This window comes from Pan troglodytes, chromosome 8 (assembly GCF_028858775.2).
Source record: "Pan troglodytes isolate AG18354 chromosome 8, NHGRI_mPanTro3-v2.0_pri, whole genome shotgun sequence".
In the NCBI taxonomy this organism is placed as follows: Eukaryota; Metazoa; Chordata; class Mammalia; order Primates; family Hominidae; genus Pan; species Pan troglodytes.
In genome coordinates this window covers 106,304,934-106,322,849 of record NC_072406.2, presented here as the reverse complement: position 1 = coordinate 106,322,849, position 17,916 = coordinate 106,304,934, and the positions used below count along the sequence as shown (strand labels likewise).

The 17,916-nt window shown below is 40.5% G+C and overlaps 1 protein-coding gene across 8 annotated transcripts in view; it reads right to left on the bottom strand.

The window, feature by feature from the left end:
- The window catches only part of PLCE1 (phospholipase C epsilon 1), a 333,932-nt gene that overhangs the window by 234,347 nt on the left and 81,669 nt on the right, over positions 1 to 17,916 (bottom strand). The window contains exon 1 of one of the 8 annotated variants that reach the window (XM_016918886.4): positions 4,408 to 4,764. The exons of 6 other annotated variants lie outside the window; for them this stretch is intronic. In XM_016918886.4, the coding sequence (XP_016774375.4) occupies positions 4,408 to 4,689 (282 nt within the window). In that variant the 5' untranslated portion in view covers positions 4,690 to 4,764. Of the gene's footprint in view, positions 1 to 4,407; positions 4,765 to 17,916 lie in introns of those variants that run through there. One more of the 8 variants, XM_016918887.4, reaches the window with a different exon arrangement.

Sequence of the window (17,916 nt, the reverse complement as noted above, 5' to 3'; positions counted from 1 at the left end):
CGACACAGAGTGCAGGTCATGAGTGATAGAAAACTAGGGCCACCTGCAGTAAAGCAGAGAACAGAGCACCTGGGCTGCAGACCTAGGCAGAGTCAAGACCACAAGAAATGGAAGAAGGCCTGAGATAAATGGGAGCAGGGCCAGACCACCAGGCAAATTGGGCAGTGGGACTGTGCAGCTAGGAACTCAAAAGCTGATTAGTTTTCAAATCCTTCACATGGCATTTATTTAATTAATGGACACTGACTGTCTGTTTCTGAGGCTGCAGGATTCTTTTCCCCCTTTAGTGAAGTAACATTGTATGATGAATACTTTCTTGCAACTGAGTCACTGCCTATTTGTTTCTTTGTGCTTTTGCTACTGAGTTCACATGAATTATGATAAGCTTATTTTACATGATTGTAAGGGGCTGGTAATTCTCAGCAATTTCAAGAATGAAACGTTCACAAAGACTTTCAAAACAGTGACATGACATGGTTTGGGAATTCAAAATCACAGTTATTGAAAACATTATTTGATTTATTATATTTTATATTTTACATACATATTATAATTTATGTTTAAATAATGTACTGCAGGGAGATAGAGCTGGGCAACTTTACCAGGCAACCAAGGTTTAGGGGGCTGCTAGACTTTCGAAAGTAAAAATGAGTTGCTTTTAACAACAGCTCCATGATTTCACCCTTGAATTCCTTTAGAACTCTTGGATGAAGGCCAACCTGTCCCTGTGATTTATCCATATCCAGTTTGTCAACTCAGTCTAGAACATTCTGTTCATTTACTACTTTTTGATCTAGTACCTCTGCTTCTAAAGATGATTTTGATATATTTTTCTGAAAAGACCAAGGCAAATAATTTATTGTGTCTGCTGGCTCCCTTTTCTATCGCCCAAGGAGTATTCTGAGCATCTGCAAAGGTTCTGCTGGATCTTTGCCTGGTTCCTTCACTTTGATTCCTATAAAAGTCTCTCTTATTTTTGCTTTAATGTCAGTTTCTTATAGAATGCTCCTTAAATTATGTGTGAACCTTTTTACTGGGCTTTCTAGGTGGGTTTCTCTGGTTTTCCAACTGAACTTCCTATTTTTTTCAAAGATGTCTCTTCCTTATTGAAGTCTCTTCCTTATCTTTGCCTTGCTCCTTCACTTCGATTCCTATAAAGTCTCTCTTATTTTTGCTTTAATGTCAGTTTCTTATAGAATGCTCCTTAAATTACGTGAACTTTTTTACTGGGCTTTCTAGGTGGGTTTCTCTGGTTTTCCAACTGAACTTCCTATTTTTTCAAAGATGTCCCTTCCTTATGAAGGAATATGCTCTTCCTTGAGCAATTCTCTTTGCACTGTATCTGTAAATAATAATTATGATCCCAACCTCCAGAGCTATAAGGGCAAAATAAATTAAGGAACATAAAGGATTTCACACAATACCTGCCACAAAGAAAGTGTTTAGCGTCGGTTGTTTATTCTTACTTTATTGGACAAAGAAGGTGGGGTAGGGAAAAAAACCTAGTTCTTCTCACCCGTGCCTCTCAAAATGATTTTTTGAATCTTGTCATATTTTGTGTTTCTGAAAAGGTGTTTTGTAGTTAACCTTTTTTAAAAAAAATTCATTGACAAGATCCTTGAGGTTTATTGACTATTTTTCATAATTACTATTCATGCTTTTAAAATTCTCGTCAGGTATACATTATCTTGGTTTTCTGTTCCTTGCATCAGACCGTTAATCTTACATTTCTTAGGGTTATTAAATTACAGTGGCTCACACACAGACACCTCCCTGTACCTTGTATGGTATTTCTTTTTCTTTTCTGCTATAAAATCATTAGCACAGGAAATGATCATTTGTCCTAGTTCATTCCAGGGAGGTATTTTGCCAATCTACAAGTGAATAAACACTCTCATTATTGCTAATTGGCCTGATTTTTTTTTTAGCTCGGCCAGTCCTATTCCAGTTTCCAGCTCAATCTCATTATCCTTGTCAGGTGGCCCATAACCCCCTTCTATTGCTATATTTTCCATTAACTATTGACTATTTCCCTATTTCCACCCACTGGGCCTCTCCTGATGGCATTTTTATGCTGAAGCTCCTTGGATTTCTTCACTACTCTAATACTCTGTTTCATGACCCTGGCTTCTTACTCTTCATTGCCAACTATCTCAAGAGCATTTTCAATTCCTAAGAAACTCAACAGTCTTTTTTTCTTTATACCCCTGTCTCCTACTGTCACTAGAATCCTCAAATTCCACCTGTCTCTTAGGTACTATAGACCACAGTTATATAATGAACTATAGTTATCTTTCTCTCCCCTCTCAATCTACTCCTCACACCCCAAAGAGCCTCAGAAACGGTGTTGTAACCAACTCTGCAGGTGTTGCTTAGGCATACGAAAGTTTGAAAAGCACAAATCTAAAGCATTGTTTACTGCTGAGGGAAGAACTGAGTGTTAGGATGCCATGGAGGAGGCTTTTCATTGTTTACCCTTTTTGTACTGTTTGAATTTTTTTCAACCATGCACATGTCTTACCATTTTAATAGAAATAAAAAGACGAAACAAGTAAAACCTTCATCAAGATCACATTAAGAAGGAAAAGATAATCCATGGCAACTGTTCCCAGATGTTCCTGGCAATTGTTCCTTAATTGTTTACCTGAACAATTTTCCCTCTCTCCAAAATGACAGATAAGGAGAAAAAAGACAGAATGAGGATAATGTAATACACTGACAAAAAATTATATATTTTTTTGGTCTTCTGAAAACATTTGAGGAAAAGCATTTGTAACAATAGCTTGTCTAGATTCCTCTAAAATAGAATGGACACAGCACAATTAAGAGTCTGCATGTTTTAACTCTTGGAATGATTTTCTTTTCCTAAAGATTACAGCTATTCTCACACCTTCTCAAATTGAGGCTCAAGCCAACCTTACTATTAGCCATCCCACTAAAAGAAAATACAATGGTTAAAATGCTAGATTAAAGTAATACAAAACGCAAGAGACTGCTGCCAGTCTGTTTCCAAAAAGAAAAACAGGACGACATAGACTGAAAGGGCTCACCAAACAAAAACAAGAAGAACCACTGAGTGCATAGACCTCGTCCCACTCAACCAAAGCTGGAGAGTCACAGTCCCCTACATCTAATGAAAACATTTGATTTCCAATAAATTAAAGTGATCAGGAGTCCCTGCATCTATCCATCTACCACAAAGACCACAGACATTCACTTCTACCAAGACACCCCGCACCTTCCATAAGGAAGGAGAGATGCCAAATGCCCCCTTTCCACACAACTTTGGACAGGAAAAATGAGCCTGCGTCAGGACACTGACACAATTTCTCATGTTATTTTTCTGAGGGTTGTTATCCATCTCTCAGGGTTGTAGAAGGAATGAACACTTAATTGAAATTTTTAACCCTAACACTCATAAAACATCATATGCTCTTGAAAAGGATTATGGAAATTCGCAGATAGAATTATGTGAGCCATTTCAAGAGTAGTCTTCATAGCTTGAATTCCTTAAACACAGTACTTTGGGATGAAGTTAGCCAAATACAGAGAAACAAAACAGTTTTCAAGTTTTATTCTGGGTTATTTTTAACTCCTTTTTTTTTTTTAAGAAAAGCAACAGAATTTGGAATTGAGTTGGTGGTGAGCAGAAAACTACTCCTTTCAATGACCTCTTCTTCAGCTAATCTTATCAAAGGTCTAATATCCTTTTAATGTTTATAAGTAAATGACCACTCAGATAAACTGCATTACCTTTCCCAAAACTATGGACATTTACACTGAAAATTTTTTAAAAAGCATATTTGAAACACCAAAAAACATGTAGCTCATTTTAATCAGGGATGCTATCAAATGTTTGCATTTAACTCCTGAGTATAGTTTTTTCCTCTTAGAAAAAAAACTATAACTACTTCAGGATATTCCTTACTAGTATCATAATCACAAAAGCCAAAAGGTAAAAAAGAAAGCAACAAACCAAATCTGCAAAAAGAAGAGCAATTTATTCAAAAGCGAGTATCGTGAAGAATATAATAAGTGAGACGTTTTCATCACATTAAATGTTGATACATAATATACCATAGGCCATTGCAAAAGGAATGAAAACAAACATCTAATAAACTCTCAGGATACCTATCGAGATCTTGTAGATTAACATGCAAAAAAAATCTCAAAGCTGAATTGCACAGCAAGAAAAATAATTTGTATCTCTATAGTTAAACATTTTAGGTTAAAACATTTTAGAAACTTTCTTAACAAGGAAAGAAACTTCTCTGATCTTCTTTGTAAAATGTCTCAGAGGAATTGTATTTTGGCTAACACTGCACAATGGTGCTAGTAAAGAAACAGTCCCCAGGATTCCATGCATTAAGAACACTGGGGGATTTCTTAGACAACAAGAACCCTTACCTGGTCTTCTTTAAGCCTCCAGCATCCACATCCATCCTTTAACAAGGTAAAATTGGGTACCTCAGAGAGCGGGAAGAGCCAACCAACCTTCAAGACAGCTGAGAGCGTGCAAAGCCACAGCTGACAGCCTGCTTCCCTCTCCTGGGGCTCTCTGCCTAAGAGGCTGCACAGAAACCAAGCCTGGTGCCAAATCTTAATCCCTTTGCAGAATCTCATATGGAGCTGCCTCACCTCTTCCATTCCTGCAAAGTCTCTTCCTGCTGCACTTCCTTCTGAAACCATTAATCACCACAACGACCCACTGAATGAAGCCCAATCTCAAACCACAGTGAAAAATCCTGCAACGTGCAGGGTGATGAGTGTTTACATTAGCTGAAATGAAATGATGTAATACCCAGAATCGAGGGAGGGCTGCGATCCAGAGTCAGGGCATTGCAAAAACCTCTGTGAAACATAACTTTTCTACATTACAAAAAAATGTCCTTGCGTTTTAGTAATCTGGCTTCTGTAAATTTAGGATTACTTGGATTTTTCTGATCTCATCAATTTGTTTTCCAAATAGAAATTCAGAACTTCCCAATCACTCACTGTTTTAGTCAAGTTTAAAAAAAAGGGTAGCAAATAGAACCCAAAGTGTATACATGTGCAAAGAACCCAGTATCAAGGGAATAATAATAGAAGGCAGCCATCCAGGTATGTGGGCACCTGCCATGCTGCAGAATAGCAGAGCCTCCCAAGGGTCTAAGTGCCTTCAAAGTAAAGACAACTCCTAAGAAAGACAGTATTTGTTTAAGCCAGTGGTCCATTTTTCTTCCTATAACCGATGATGAACAAGAAAACCCAGGAGTTCCTAGCCCTATTATTGATGGGCAACTGCTATTGATTACTTTAGGATCTTGTGGTCCATGGTTGGGGTGAAACAGGAGATGTGAGAGGTCGTGTTTGTGAAGGGAGGGGTAAAAGTCTGTCAACAGCACCTGCTTGGAAGAGAGACCTGGTAAGGCTTCATTGCAGATTAGAGGTTAGCTTGAGACTAGTGGAGATGCCAGAGGCAGAATATTTGGTCTGGATGTATTACTGATCATAATAGTAAATTTTAAGAAGTGTTTATCCTGTGCCAGGCAATGTGTAAGCACTTTCATGCATTATCTCATTTAACCTTCACAACAACCCTATGGGGTGGATTCCATTATTGTTCCTATGCTACAGGTGAAGAAGGTGAAGCTCAGAGAGATCAAGTAGGGGTAAGCTATTAAGTAATGGTACCAGGTTTGTCGGCATGCTTCCTAACCACCAGTTTGTATTACTTAGGCCAGCTTTGTGAGCTACACAACCACAGCAGCATGCTCAACACCCTGCAGAGGGACAAAGTGTTGCTGCAAAAGGGTGTGCAAAGCATGTGCTGTGGCTCCCCAAGTGCATATCCTAAATTCTTGGCTGCCATTGTCCAGAAGTGCCAGTATCTGAGCTCCTGGCCTAAATGCAAGGCCCTTGCAAGGAAGGTGGCACCTCCAAATGTAGGGGTAAGTATCAAACGTCACATGAAAACAGCTCTGGCCTGGCCCAGTTCTGTCATGAACCAATGACTTTAGTCAGTCCACTTCCCTTTTTGAATCTCATTAATATTAGGAGGTTGGGGACAGGCATGGTGGCTCATGCCTGTAATCCCAACACTTTGGGAGGACGAAGTGGGAGGATGGCTTGAGGTCAGGAGTTCAAGACCTTCCTGGGCAACATGGTAAGACCCCTCCCCCACTGCCTCTACAAACATTAAAATTAGCTGGGCATGGTGGTGTGCGCCTGTAGTCTCCGCTACTTGACAGGCTGAGGTAGGAGGATAACTTGAGCCCAGGAGTTTGAGGTTACAGCTGTGATCACACCACTGCACTCCAGCCTGGATGTCAGAGCAAGACCCTCTCTCTACAAAAGAAAGAGAAAATTAGGAGGTTGGACTTAGATGGGCTCTAGGGTTCCTTGCAGAATACATTTTCTATGATAAATGATTTTTCTTTTCTTTTTTTTTTTTTTTGAGACAGGGTCTCGCTCTGTCATCCAAGCTGGAGTGCAGTGGCGTGATCACAGCTCGCTGCAGCCTCGATCTCCCAGGCTCAAGTGATTTTCCCACCTCAGTCTCCTGAGTAGCTAGGACCACAGGTGCAAGCCAACACACCTGGCTAATTTTTAAAAAAACTTTATAGCAACAGGGTCTCACTATGTTTCCCAGGCTGGTCTCGAACTCCTGGGCTCAAGTAATCCTCATGCCTTGGCCTTCCAAAGGGCTGGGATTACAGGCATGAGCCACTGTGTTTGGCCAGCAAATGATTTTAAATAATGTGACTTCTGGGTGAGTTATTTTTTTTAATCAGAATTTATGCATCCAAACAAGAATTTGCTCCAATATTACAAGAATACTAATCACCTCCATTTAGGCACTGTGCTTAGGGCACTATGTGAATATTCCACTTGTCCTTATAATAGCCCCAGTAAGGCAAGTATTATTATCTCTATTCCACAGATGAGGAAATGAAGGATCTGAGGGAATGAATGATTTGCATAGGGCCACACAGCTGGTCAAGGGGACAAATAGGGACTGGAGCCAGACCTGTGAGATTCCAGAGCCCGCTGGGCTGCCCATCATTCCAACAGTGCTCCTGTTACTCAGAGCAATCCTGAGACACCTCTTGGATTCCTTTCAATTCAACCCATACATTCAACTATAATAAATACACATTTTGAACATCTGCTCCGTGCTGGGCACTGCAGAGAGTGTAGACGTATGGGCCTATCCTCCAAGACCCCCACCCTAGTGGGGAAAACACAGGCAGAAGGAGGTAATTCAGCTGCAAGAGAGATTGGACAGTGTTACAACAGAGATATAAAGGACAATGGGAGCTTGGGCAAGTGAGAAATTGCTTCAAAATTATCCAAATTACTGCTAATATGCTCAGCGGTCATAAATATCCATCTTTAAAGGGTGGATGTAATTTTGGCTTACAAGCAAGTCAGAGCCAAGACTAGAAAATAAAATGGGTCGTCAAGCTGGGCAATACCATTTTTGGTCACAAGCTGGGTGTGGCTGTAAAATAAAAGTGAGATAGATTTTACTGTGTGACCCAAATCAGTACTAAAGGCAATTCCTAAAGGGCAGCTCCAAAAATGTTTTGAGCAATGATACCATCTCCAGATTAAAGAGCCACCCAAAGAGATTCCAAAAGACAAAGCTTCCCCAGCACAGCACTTAACCACACCAGAAGTCACTGCCTGCAGAATAATCACATGCCTGCCTGCTCACTGTGAGCTCCCAATCAGCAGGTCCCCAACGAGCTTGCTTGCTGCCGTGCCCCCAGGATCTGGCATTGTACTGGGCACAGGGGATGGCTCAACAAATATTTGTTGACTGAGAGATATTTTGAACATGCAAATTCTCGATTATTTGTTTTTTAAAATTGTATTATTATTTGGCCACATCTAGACATCTGCATATTGACTGTAGGCACATTGCCAGTTGAGCACAATGGCCAAATGAAGACTATACTTACCCAGTCTGTCTTCCAGGCCAGGCCCTGGATGATCAGCCTGCTCGTGACAGGCTACTACAGTTTCCCATCCTGCCCTTGCTAGTGGCCGTTCTGGCATTCAGTGCTAAGAGAAGTAAGTGCAGAGCACTGAATATTCCATGGGAACTATTTAGGACTCGTGGTCAAATGGGCTGACTAGTTCCCCCTTTAGTGCCAGCCCTGGAAGTCAGGCAACCGCTGGGGAATGTTTCTACAAACTCATCAGGTGTAGGCAGGGTGCCTCAATGGACATGTGGAACACCCTGCAGCCCAGCTGGCCTCCTAACAGTCCTGTCTGCAGGAACTCGGGATGACTCCTCCAAGCACAGCTCTACCCCCATACACACTCCAAAATATGGACTGCCTCTGAGACGGCACAGATTCCTCAAGTCAGTACCAGAGTTCAGAGTAGATCTCAGGATAGTCAGAAGCCAGAGAGGGTTTTCCTGCCTTCTGTGGTCATCAATTCTCCCCTCCTCCTCCTTGTCTTTTTCTTGGTTGTTTGACTTTGGTTAGCTTACTAGTTAGCCACATAAACAAGCCAGTACCAGATGGGGCAAAGCCTCTCTGCCACTAGGACCCCCAAAGCCAAAGAATTTTGCAGGGTCTAATGTCCCCCCAAATCCTGCCTGTCCTCATTTTAAAATACATACAATAATAGTACCCCCAAACACAAGATTGTTGAATGAGAAAATATACATAAACTACTTAGAACAGTGACTGGTCCAGAGTAGGTCCTTTATACATTTTATTTGTTATTGTTGTTGTAATTTCATACTCACTAGGGGCAGAGAAGGAGCCAGCTGACAGTGAGGAGGGGTATTCATGCATTTCTGCATTTATTTACTATGTCATTCTGCATGGGTGATTTTTCCTGTTTAATGCCACAAATGGATTTGATGTGGCTTCTCCATTAAAGTACATAAAATTAAACAGCAACATACAGTTTTAAGATAGATTTTGAGACCTGACTTGTTTGAAGGAAGCCACAATTGCTGGTCACTGCATTTAGCTCTGAGATTCTTGGCAAATGAAACAATAACAGAAATACCCTGAGGTGTATCATTGGCATTGTCCAATCAGAAACAGTGTGAAGATTCAAGCAGCAAGAGAAATTTTTCCCTGGCTCCAAATTTTAAGAGGAATTTAAAGCTGGGATGTATGGACACCAGACAAGATAAAAGACGAAGCCACCTCTTGACTCATGAAAGATGCAGAGACATCTTTCCAATGGCCCAGACTTACAACGGCCCTGAGGGCTCACATTAAACTGTAGCTCAAGACAAGCGTTTATGGTTTCACAGAATGTCAGCACAGGAAGGGCCTCTTAGTCCAGCGCCCTGGTTTTACAGAAGAGGAATAGGTGGCCGGGGATGGGGGCCTGAAGAGGCAGACTAAAGAGGACCAGACTCAGCTTCCAGTCCAGTTCTTCTCTACCCCAAACTCTTGCCCTCTCCCCTCATTTCTTACACCAACAAAAAGAAGCTTCCCTCAGGCCCTTCCTTAGGGGAAATGGCAAAGCTATGGCAGCCCCTTTCACACTGTGGGAATCCCTTTTCTTTAAACTTGGTCAAAAATAAATTTGAAAAATATTTAAATTTTCAAAGTCCAGACTGGAGAGCTTCCAGGTGGCTTTAGGAGGCTTGGCTGCACAGAGCCATTCTCAGTCTAAACTGTTGGCAGCTACTGCTGGTTGTCGAAGCGCACTCCCTACTCCAAAGTCCAACTTTAAAGGATTGTATGTTTTAGCAGCTACCATTCTTAAAAGCTTTCTAAGCACCCCACGGTGCTAAGTGCCCTATGTGATAGCCTCCTTTAATCCTCCCAATAATACTATGTGGAAGGTTCTATTATTAAGCCAGGACTTGAACCGTGTCCACTGAGTCTGGAGTCCAAGATCTTAACTACAAACTCTCAGTTACCTTTACAGAATGAAAGTCTTTGCTAGGCAAGAAAAAAGTCGGCCAATCGTTACTGGCAACAGGCCCCTGTTGAAGCAATAAATTTTCTGAGGCCAACACTTGGCAAATGTCATTCAGACTGTACTTGGTTATCCTGAAGTTCTGAGGGACTCTCTGGAAAGATGATCTTAAAATTAGGATAATTCTTTAATTGTGGCATACCGAGCACAACATCAAAATGAAGGCTCCAAAGTCCAAGCACACACTATACCTAACAGGAAAAATACTTCTAGCGAATCAGAGGAAACTGCTGTTGGCTATCTTTAGGCCAGAAATGAGAGGGGCTGCACAGCAGGGCAAATGGGTGTCTGGGTGCAGGTTCTGGTCTATCACATGCTAGTGTGGAACCCTGGGCAAATGGCTTATCTTCCCTAGCCCTCAGTTTCCTCTTCTGTAAAAGGAGATGGTAACAGTGCCTCCTTTATAGAGTTGTTTAGGGAACTGTTAAGCATATGTTGTGGGCCCCAAAAAAATGGGCTGATGAAAACGACAGATGCATTTATACATCAGAATACAGATTAATTATTGGAATCAGTAATCTTAAGGGTCTTTAATTAGGTACTGCTAAACATTTGAGGCAGTGTATTTTTCACATACACCCTGATGTTATTTTATCCAATACACACCTTTCCAATTCACAAAGCAATTATGGTAACATATGTTATGGGCTCACCTTAATTCCTAACAGCACCCTTTATTGGCAACATTTAGATTCTTGACCAAGAATCTGATGCAATGCAAACAGAGAATGCAAACTCCAATTCTCTGTGATTCCTTCTTATCAGGAGCTTGGTTGCAAAAAGAAATAATCATAGAGAATTGCCAAAACTATGTTCAGCTTAAATATTCCTCTTAAAATTTTAAATTAAACCTTTTGATCAAGTCAGATCATCAGAAAGCCATATACCTAAAAATCTCTGTATTTTTGCTTCACATAGAATTGCTTTTAATGAATTTGTTCAAATGTTTGCCATTGGTTTTTCTACAATGTCCTGTAGTTTTCAGTGGATAAGTCTTGCATCTTTTTTGATAAATTTACTCCTAATTATTTTATTGCTTGGATGATATTATAAGTGGAATTTTTAGAAATTTTATTTCCAGATGGTTCATTGCTAATGTATGGAAAAAATTATTAATTTTTGTGTATTGATCTTGTATCCACCCATTGGCTTTTATTGACAGAAATTACAAATAACATTCATTCATTCAAAAATACATTATGAGCACCTACTATGTCTCAGGCACTGTGCTGGGCTCTGATATATGATGAAGAACACACCCCTCAAGGAGCTTGAGGTAAAGTAGAGGGGAATGTAGTCACATGAGGTGCACTCCCACCACTGAGAAGATGCTGTAAGCGCTGTCCCTGTGATCGCACAAGGCCCCTCCCTGGGGACCAAAGCACAAGCTTCTCTCCAGTCCCGGGAGCAGGAAAAGCTGAGTATCCCCCTAGCAACCATTCTATTTTCATCTCGTGCCCACTGTGAATTGTAGAGCTGGATAGGTTTTCTTTGCTTCAGTTGCTAGGAAGCTTAGGATTATGTGGTGGCCAAACTCTAGCCAATGACACTAAGGCAATAATTATTTTCTGTTTTACCATATTATTTCTCTTTGTCCTAATTTTCTCATCTTCTTATTTCACCTTGTTTTAGGTCGATCTTTGTAAGGTGCCTCAGCTTTTTCATGGAGAGAGGCTGGGAAGGAAGGCATTGCAGTTACTTGTTAATATTCCTCAGAATGTTAATTTACTATGAAGATCTACTCCCTGTAGCTGAAGTTCCACTGAGATGTGATTATATTACCTGAGCGAATGCTTATATTATCTGGAATAAGAACTGTTTCATACTTATAAGGTTCTTTAATCTACTCTTGGCAGGTCTAAATTAAACAAAGTCTATTAGTTTTCTTCAGACACACTGGAAGTGCTTCTCTGGCATCACTTCAATAAAATTTCATGCCTGCACAAGCAGGCAAGGTGGAAAAGGACACCTTTCCCCCAAGTCATCTGAGACCAAGAGGCAGTATAGGCAGTTGGACTCTGAAGTCACTGGGACCAGGGTTTGACTCCAGACTCTGTTAATTACCTCCTAGCTGTATGATTCTGGAAAGGTTACTTAACTACTCTAAGCTTCAGTCACTTCATCTATAAAGCTGATACAGACCTACATTATTGATTATTAGTGTAATCAAGTTAAGTAAGGTTTAGCAAATGCCTGAGGACATGTCTATTTAATACCATACTAGAGGTACTAGGCAGTGTAATAAGACATGAAAAACAAGCCAGTGGTATAAAGATAGCAAAGGAAGAAATATACTCAACTGCATACTGCAGCTTGGTTAAAATAGATTTCTACCTAACTACAAAAATAAATTCCAAATGAATGAAAGGTTAAAATGTAACAAACAAAACATTTAAAACATTTTGATGAGAATACCTTCACAATCTCAGCATAAGGATTTCCTAAAATATAAAAAGCAGAAATCATAAAGAAAAATGTTCATTAGCTCACAAAGAAATTTAAAATTTCTACACAACACATGATAATATAAACAAAACTAAATGAAAAGTTATGGATTAGAAGTTGGTATTTGTAACACATATTACAGGCAACAGAATAATCCAAATACACAGAGATCTTTACAAACCAAGAAGAAAAATAAATAGAAAAATGGCAAATAGGTAAAATGGAAAAAGATAAAAACATGTAATTCATAGAAGCAGCCCAGGTAGCCAATAAACATTAAAAATGCTCAACTTTACTAGAAATCAGTTAAATATTTAAAAAAACAAGATTGAGATAACATTTCCCACCCATAATCTAGCCAAAATGTCAAGTTTCCTATTTACTTTCATTTGCAGGTGTTCCAACAATTCATGTGGCAATTGTCCACACAGTGGTTAGCTCTGAGGGGAGAGGAGAGAGTAGGAGCCTCAACTGTTTCTGTAACATTTTATTTCTTTGAAGCAAACACTGCAAATGTTTCCACCTGCAAGTCTGGGCAGTGGGTACATGGCTATTTGTCATAAGCTCCTTGTGCTTTCCTAGTATTCTGGAAATACCCATAATAAATAAACACAAGCAAACAAACTATCTCTAAAACAACCTGTTGATATTAAGAAACAACAGAACACAGAAGTGCCTGGATAACTCTGTTTTTGAGAGTGCAGGCTGGGCCTACAATGGGAACAGTGTAAAGGCTGGTGAAAGGGGCCAGTGAAAAGGACAGGTGAATGATGTGAGGGAACACACATATTTCAGTAAAAATGTAGATCTGGAAAATAAAGTCTAAAAGCAGAGAAGCTGACTCGGAATCCAGAGAAGTACAGGCCTCATTTGTTCATTCACTGCACAAATAGTCATTGCACTGAAATGAAACATTTTACTTGGTCCCTGGGCTAACAGCATGTCCAATCTCATGGTAGAGACTGACTCATGAAAGAATCACGACTAATAGCTGATCTTAGCTAGGAGAAGGGGTGTGGTGGTCTAGGAAGGCTTACCTGAGAACATAAACTGAAGTTAACAACCAGGTAAAAAGAGGCTGGTAGCTAGGAGAGTGTGTCCCAGACAGAGGGACTAGCACATACAAAGGGCCTGAGGCAGAGAGGAGTTTGGACCTGTGAGGTGTTCATGCAGAATCTAAAGACATCTCAAGGTTCAGGGGTGCTGTGAGAATGGGCATTTAAATGAGGGACTAAGGGGAGTGTACTTAGGTCTTTCTCAAAAACCAAAGAACCAGAGAGAACTCATCAAAGGTGAAGGACGATGGGTAAAAGGCTGAAAGACAGCTGAAAGTAACAATAAAAACCTAGCAAGCCAAGAAATAACAGGAGTAGTTAACTGTCCTGCACACAGTTCATACCCTAGGATTCCCCATCACAATAGTAAAATCAGCTATAAACTTGAAATGTTAAAACAAATCAGTGGATTGAGTTGCAGAGGACACAGTGGAGAAGGAACATCGGAAACTCCTCCAAGGAAGGAATAGGAAAGTTCCTTGCATATGCTTTTTGGAGAAACCTCGAGAGCTAGGAGGCAGCAAAGGGAATCATGTCAGCAACAGCTAAAAAACCAACCTAGAACCATCCTTCCTGGACTCTACCCCAGGCTAAGCCTGTCACATACAAAAAATTCAGAAGTCAGAAATTCCAGTTGGCTTAGGGCAAGAATTTTTTCTGAGGGTTCTTGAACTGGCTCTGCTATAAAGAATAGAAGATAATATGTTTTTAAATTTTTTATGTTAAATTAAAATTTTTTTAAAATTATACTTTAAGTTCTGGGATACATGTGCAGAACGTACAGTTTTGTTACATAGGTATACACGTGCCATGGTGGTTTGCTGCACCCAACAACACATCATCTACATTAGGTATTTCTCCTAATGCTATCCCTCCCCTCGCTCCCCACCCCACGACAGGCCCTGGTGTGTGATGTTCCCCTCCCCTTTCATAATGAAAACCGACGTCTTCTTGGGATTAAACCAAAAGAAATAAATATAACTCAATGCTTTTCCCTAATTTCATGTCAATTCCAGGCTCCAGAGAGGACATTAATGTTTTCTCATTTCAAATAATGCTTAGTTCTTTGGTGGGAGAGCTTCGTGACCTCAGATTTGCTCCAATGCTTTCTCTTAATGTTGTGATGAAAATATCCACTTGACTCAAGTGACATTTGCCTATTTGCCATCAAGTCCAAGTGTAGCCCCTTGAGAGAAAAAGCAACTTGGGGCTATTTTTTTTCTCAAAAATTTTGTAACTGCTACCAATTACAATTTAATTAATTACAATTTAATAGAAATAGTAAAACTCTGTCCACATTGGGGAAAGTGAATTCTAATTACACCGTGGAGGGATGTAGCACCTACAGCTGCAGATTTGGGTTCTGCCTCTTCCCAGATGTTACTTTGCACACATCCTCGACTTCCAGAAGCCCATTCCCTGCAGATAAACTAAGACAAAAAGACTACCTCCTAGAGGTATTGTTGTGGAGGTCAGATTTGGTAATGTTTGCTAAGCATGAAACACAGCAAGCATGCAAAATGTTGTAGCTATTGCCAATCTTTTAAAGAATGAGCAGGCCACACATGGTGGCTCACGCCTGTAATCCCAGCACTTTGGGAGGCCAAGGTGGGTGGTTCATGAGGTCAGGAGTTCAAGACCAGCCTGGCCAAGATGGTGAAACTCGTCTCTACTAAAAATACAAAAATTATCCAGGCATGGTGGTGGGTGCCTGTCATCCCAGCTACTTGGGAGGCTGAGGCAGAGAATTGCTTGAACCTGGGAGGGGAGGTTGCAGTGAGTTGAGATAGCACCACTGCATTCCAGCCTAGGTGACAGAGCGAGACTCTGTCTCAAAAAAAAAAAAAAATGAGCAAAAAGTGATTTTCAAGACCATGCTTCATGTTTTCTGAGGGGCTAATTTGTACGGAAAAGCACAAGGCAAGAATTGCGACCTGAAAACATGCAATTTTTCTTTATAGGACTAAAATCACCTTTAAAAGGAGGTTATAGATGCTGAAAACAAAGTCACTGAAGTCACCACAACCTGCTCATTTCAACATATAAGAATTATTAAGGACTAAATGCTGCACATCACTATAATATTAAATTCCCGAGGCTGCCATTCTAATGCAAACAAATCTATCAGATGGCAATGTTTGCCAAAAAGCTGAAAGAGCTTTAGAATTCAATTCAGATATTTTTAAAAAGTCAATAAAGTGCCATATTATGTAACTACATCATCAGAGACTGAGACAGTAACCCATAATCAAATAAAGACTTCTGCAACAGATATCTAAATATTCACATTAAATGTAATAAATAAAGACTAGCCTCACACAAGTTCAACTAAGGTTTTGCCACCAAATCCTGTGTTTGCTGTGAATTTTTAAACTTTGTTTTTAGGTCTTTTGCTTTTTGGAACAGCAAATTAGGGATTCTGGGTGTAAAAGAGCACTTTTTACTTTTAAAATAAAGTCCCTATCCTCAGATATTTTAATTTTGTATCTTTATCTCACAGAAACAAAATCTCAAAGTGCACAAAGATGTAAACCAATATTTATTCCAACACTGTTTTTTGTTTGTTTGTTTGTTTGTTTGAAACAGTGTCTTGCTCTGTCACCCAGGCTGGAGTGCAGTGGCACAATCATAGTTCACTGTAGCCTTGACTCCTGGGCTCAATTGATCCTCCCGCCTCAGCCTCCAGAGTAGCTAGTACTACAGATGCATGCCATCATGCCCGGCTAATTTATTTATTTTCATTTTTTTGGGAGACTTGGGGTCTCACTATGTTGCCTGGACTGGTCTCAAACTGCTAGCCTTAAGCGATTCTCTCACCTCGGCCTCCCAAAGGTCTGGGATTACAGGTGAGATGAGTTGGAAACAACCTTAAGTGACTGCCAGTAGGAAAACATTAACATAGGATGAGAAATTCACACTATAGAATTCAGTGCACCATTGCAAAGAATGAGGTTACCTAGCAAAGGGTTTCTCAACCTCAGTACTAAATATTAGGGGCTGGATAATGCTTTGTGAGGTGCTGTCCTGTGCCTTGTAGAATATTTAGCAACATCTCTGGCCTCTACCCATTAGATGCCAGTAGCATCCCGTCACCCCAGTTGTTGACAACTGAAAATGTCTCCAGACATTGCCAAGTGTCACCTCGGGGGCCAAACTGCCCCCAACTGGGAAACACTAGAGCGAATCACATTCATAGGCAGCCCTGATACACTCATAAGTGCACAAAGCAAAGAACAACACTTGTTACATAATGCCTGTTTTATTTCGATGAGATATATAGTTGTTTATGTTATAGAAAAAGTCTGGATAGGTATGCAAAAAACAGTTAATACAATGAGAAAGTGGGGGAACTGTGGGTGGGAGGCTTTCCTCTTGTACTTTATCCATTTATGTGCTGTTTCAGCTTGGTAGATTTTAATTTCAGAAATGTAGTTTCTGAAAATAAACATGATACACAACTTCATGGTAAAGACAAAGGTTTAAACGGGTGGGATGGGAGGAGTCTTGTAAAAGGATGTGTGGTCAGGATAGGAAAAGCCCCCCTCAAGGTGGGTGTCCAGCAGAGCTCATGGGACACCCACGGCTGCCAGCAGCTGCTTCCAGCACCCTGGCCTTCTAGGAGGCTGAAACCATTATCTGACCATCAGACTGGAAGTAATCCAGTCTGCAGAATAACAGTCCTCCAACTGTACACTCCAAAATTCTCCTGAGGTTTTTTATTTTTTTCCTTCATGGCAGAAATTAAAGGAATCCTGCCAGGATTCAGCGGAAAGAGCAAGTGCTGAAAGATTCAGTTCTATTTCCACCTACTGGTAGGAAAAAAGACAACCATGCACAGCTCAGAAAAGGCGGCACAACCTCCAATGCTCCACTCACACTGACCCCTCCAACCCTGGAAGACCTTTGTCCTCTGAACTTGCACTGCAACAAAGCAACATCTCAGAAATCACCTGACAGTAATGTAAGTGTAACTAGATTCAAAACATCTTGAGGTGTCAATCAAATCAACCAGGGTACAGTTTTTATAACATCTGTCTTTACTCTAGGCCAGGAATTCTCTCAAGAAAACAGATAATAACCTCCTACTAAACACTCTTCTCTCTAATAAGGATATCCCGTACCCCTTTTATTTATTTAGCTCTTTTATGAGGCTCTCCAGAGCTACCGCAGAAGCAGCTTAGCATGGAGGTAACACACACACACACACACACACGCACGCACACACACACAAACACACACACAGGCCCAATGGTCAAAAAGACTTGAATTTGGGTCTCAGACTTTTCCATTGACTAGGATTTGGCCTTGAGCACATCACTTAATCTCTCCAAGGTGCCATTTCCTCTCCTGTAAAGTAGGCATCCTAATGGTAACACCTCACAGGGCTGTTGTCAGGATTAAATGAGCTCATGTATTCAGCACGGTACTTGATGCATAGGAAATAAGCATTAGCTGTTTTTATTACACAATA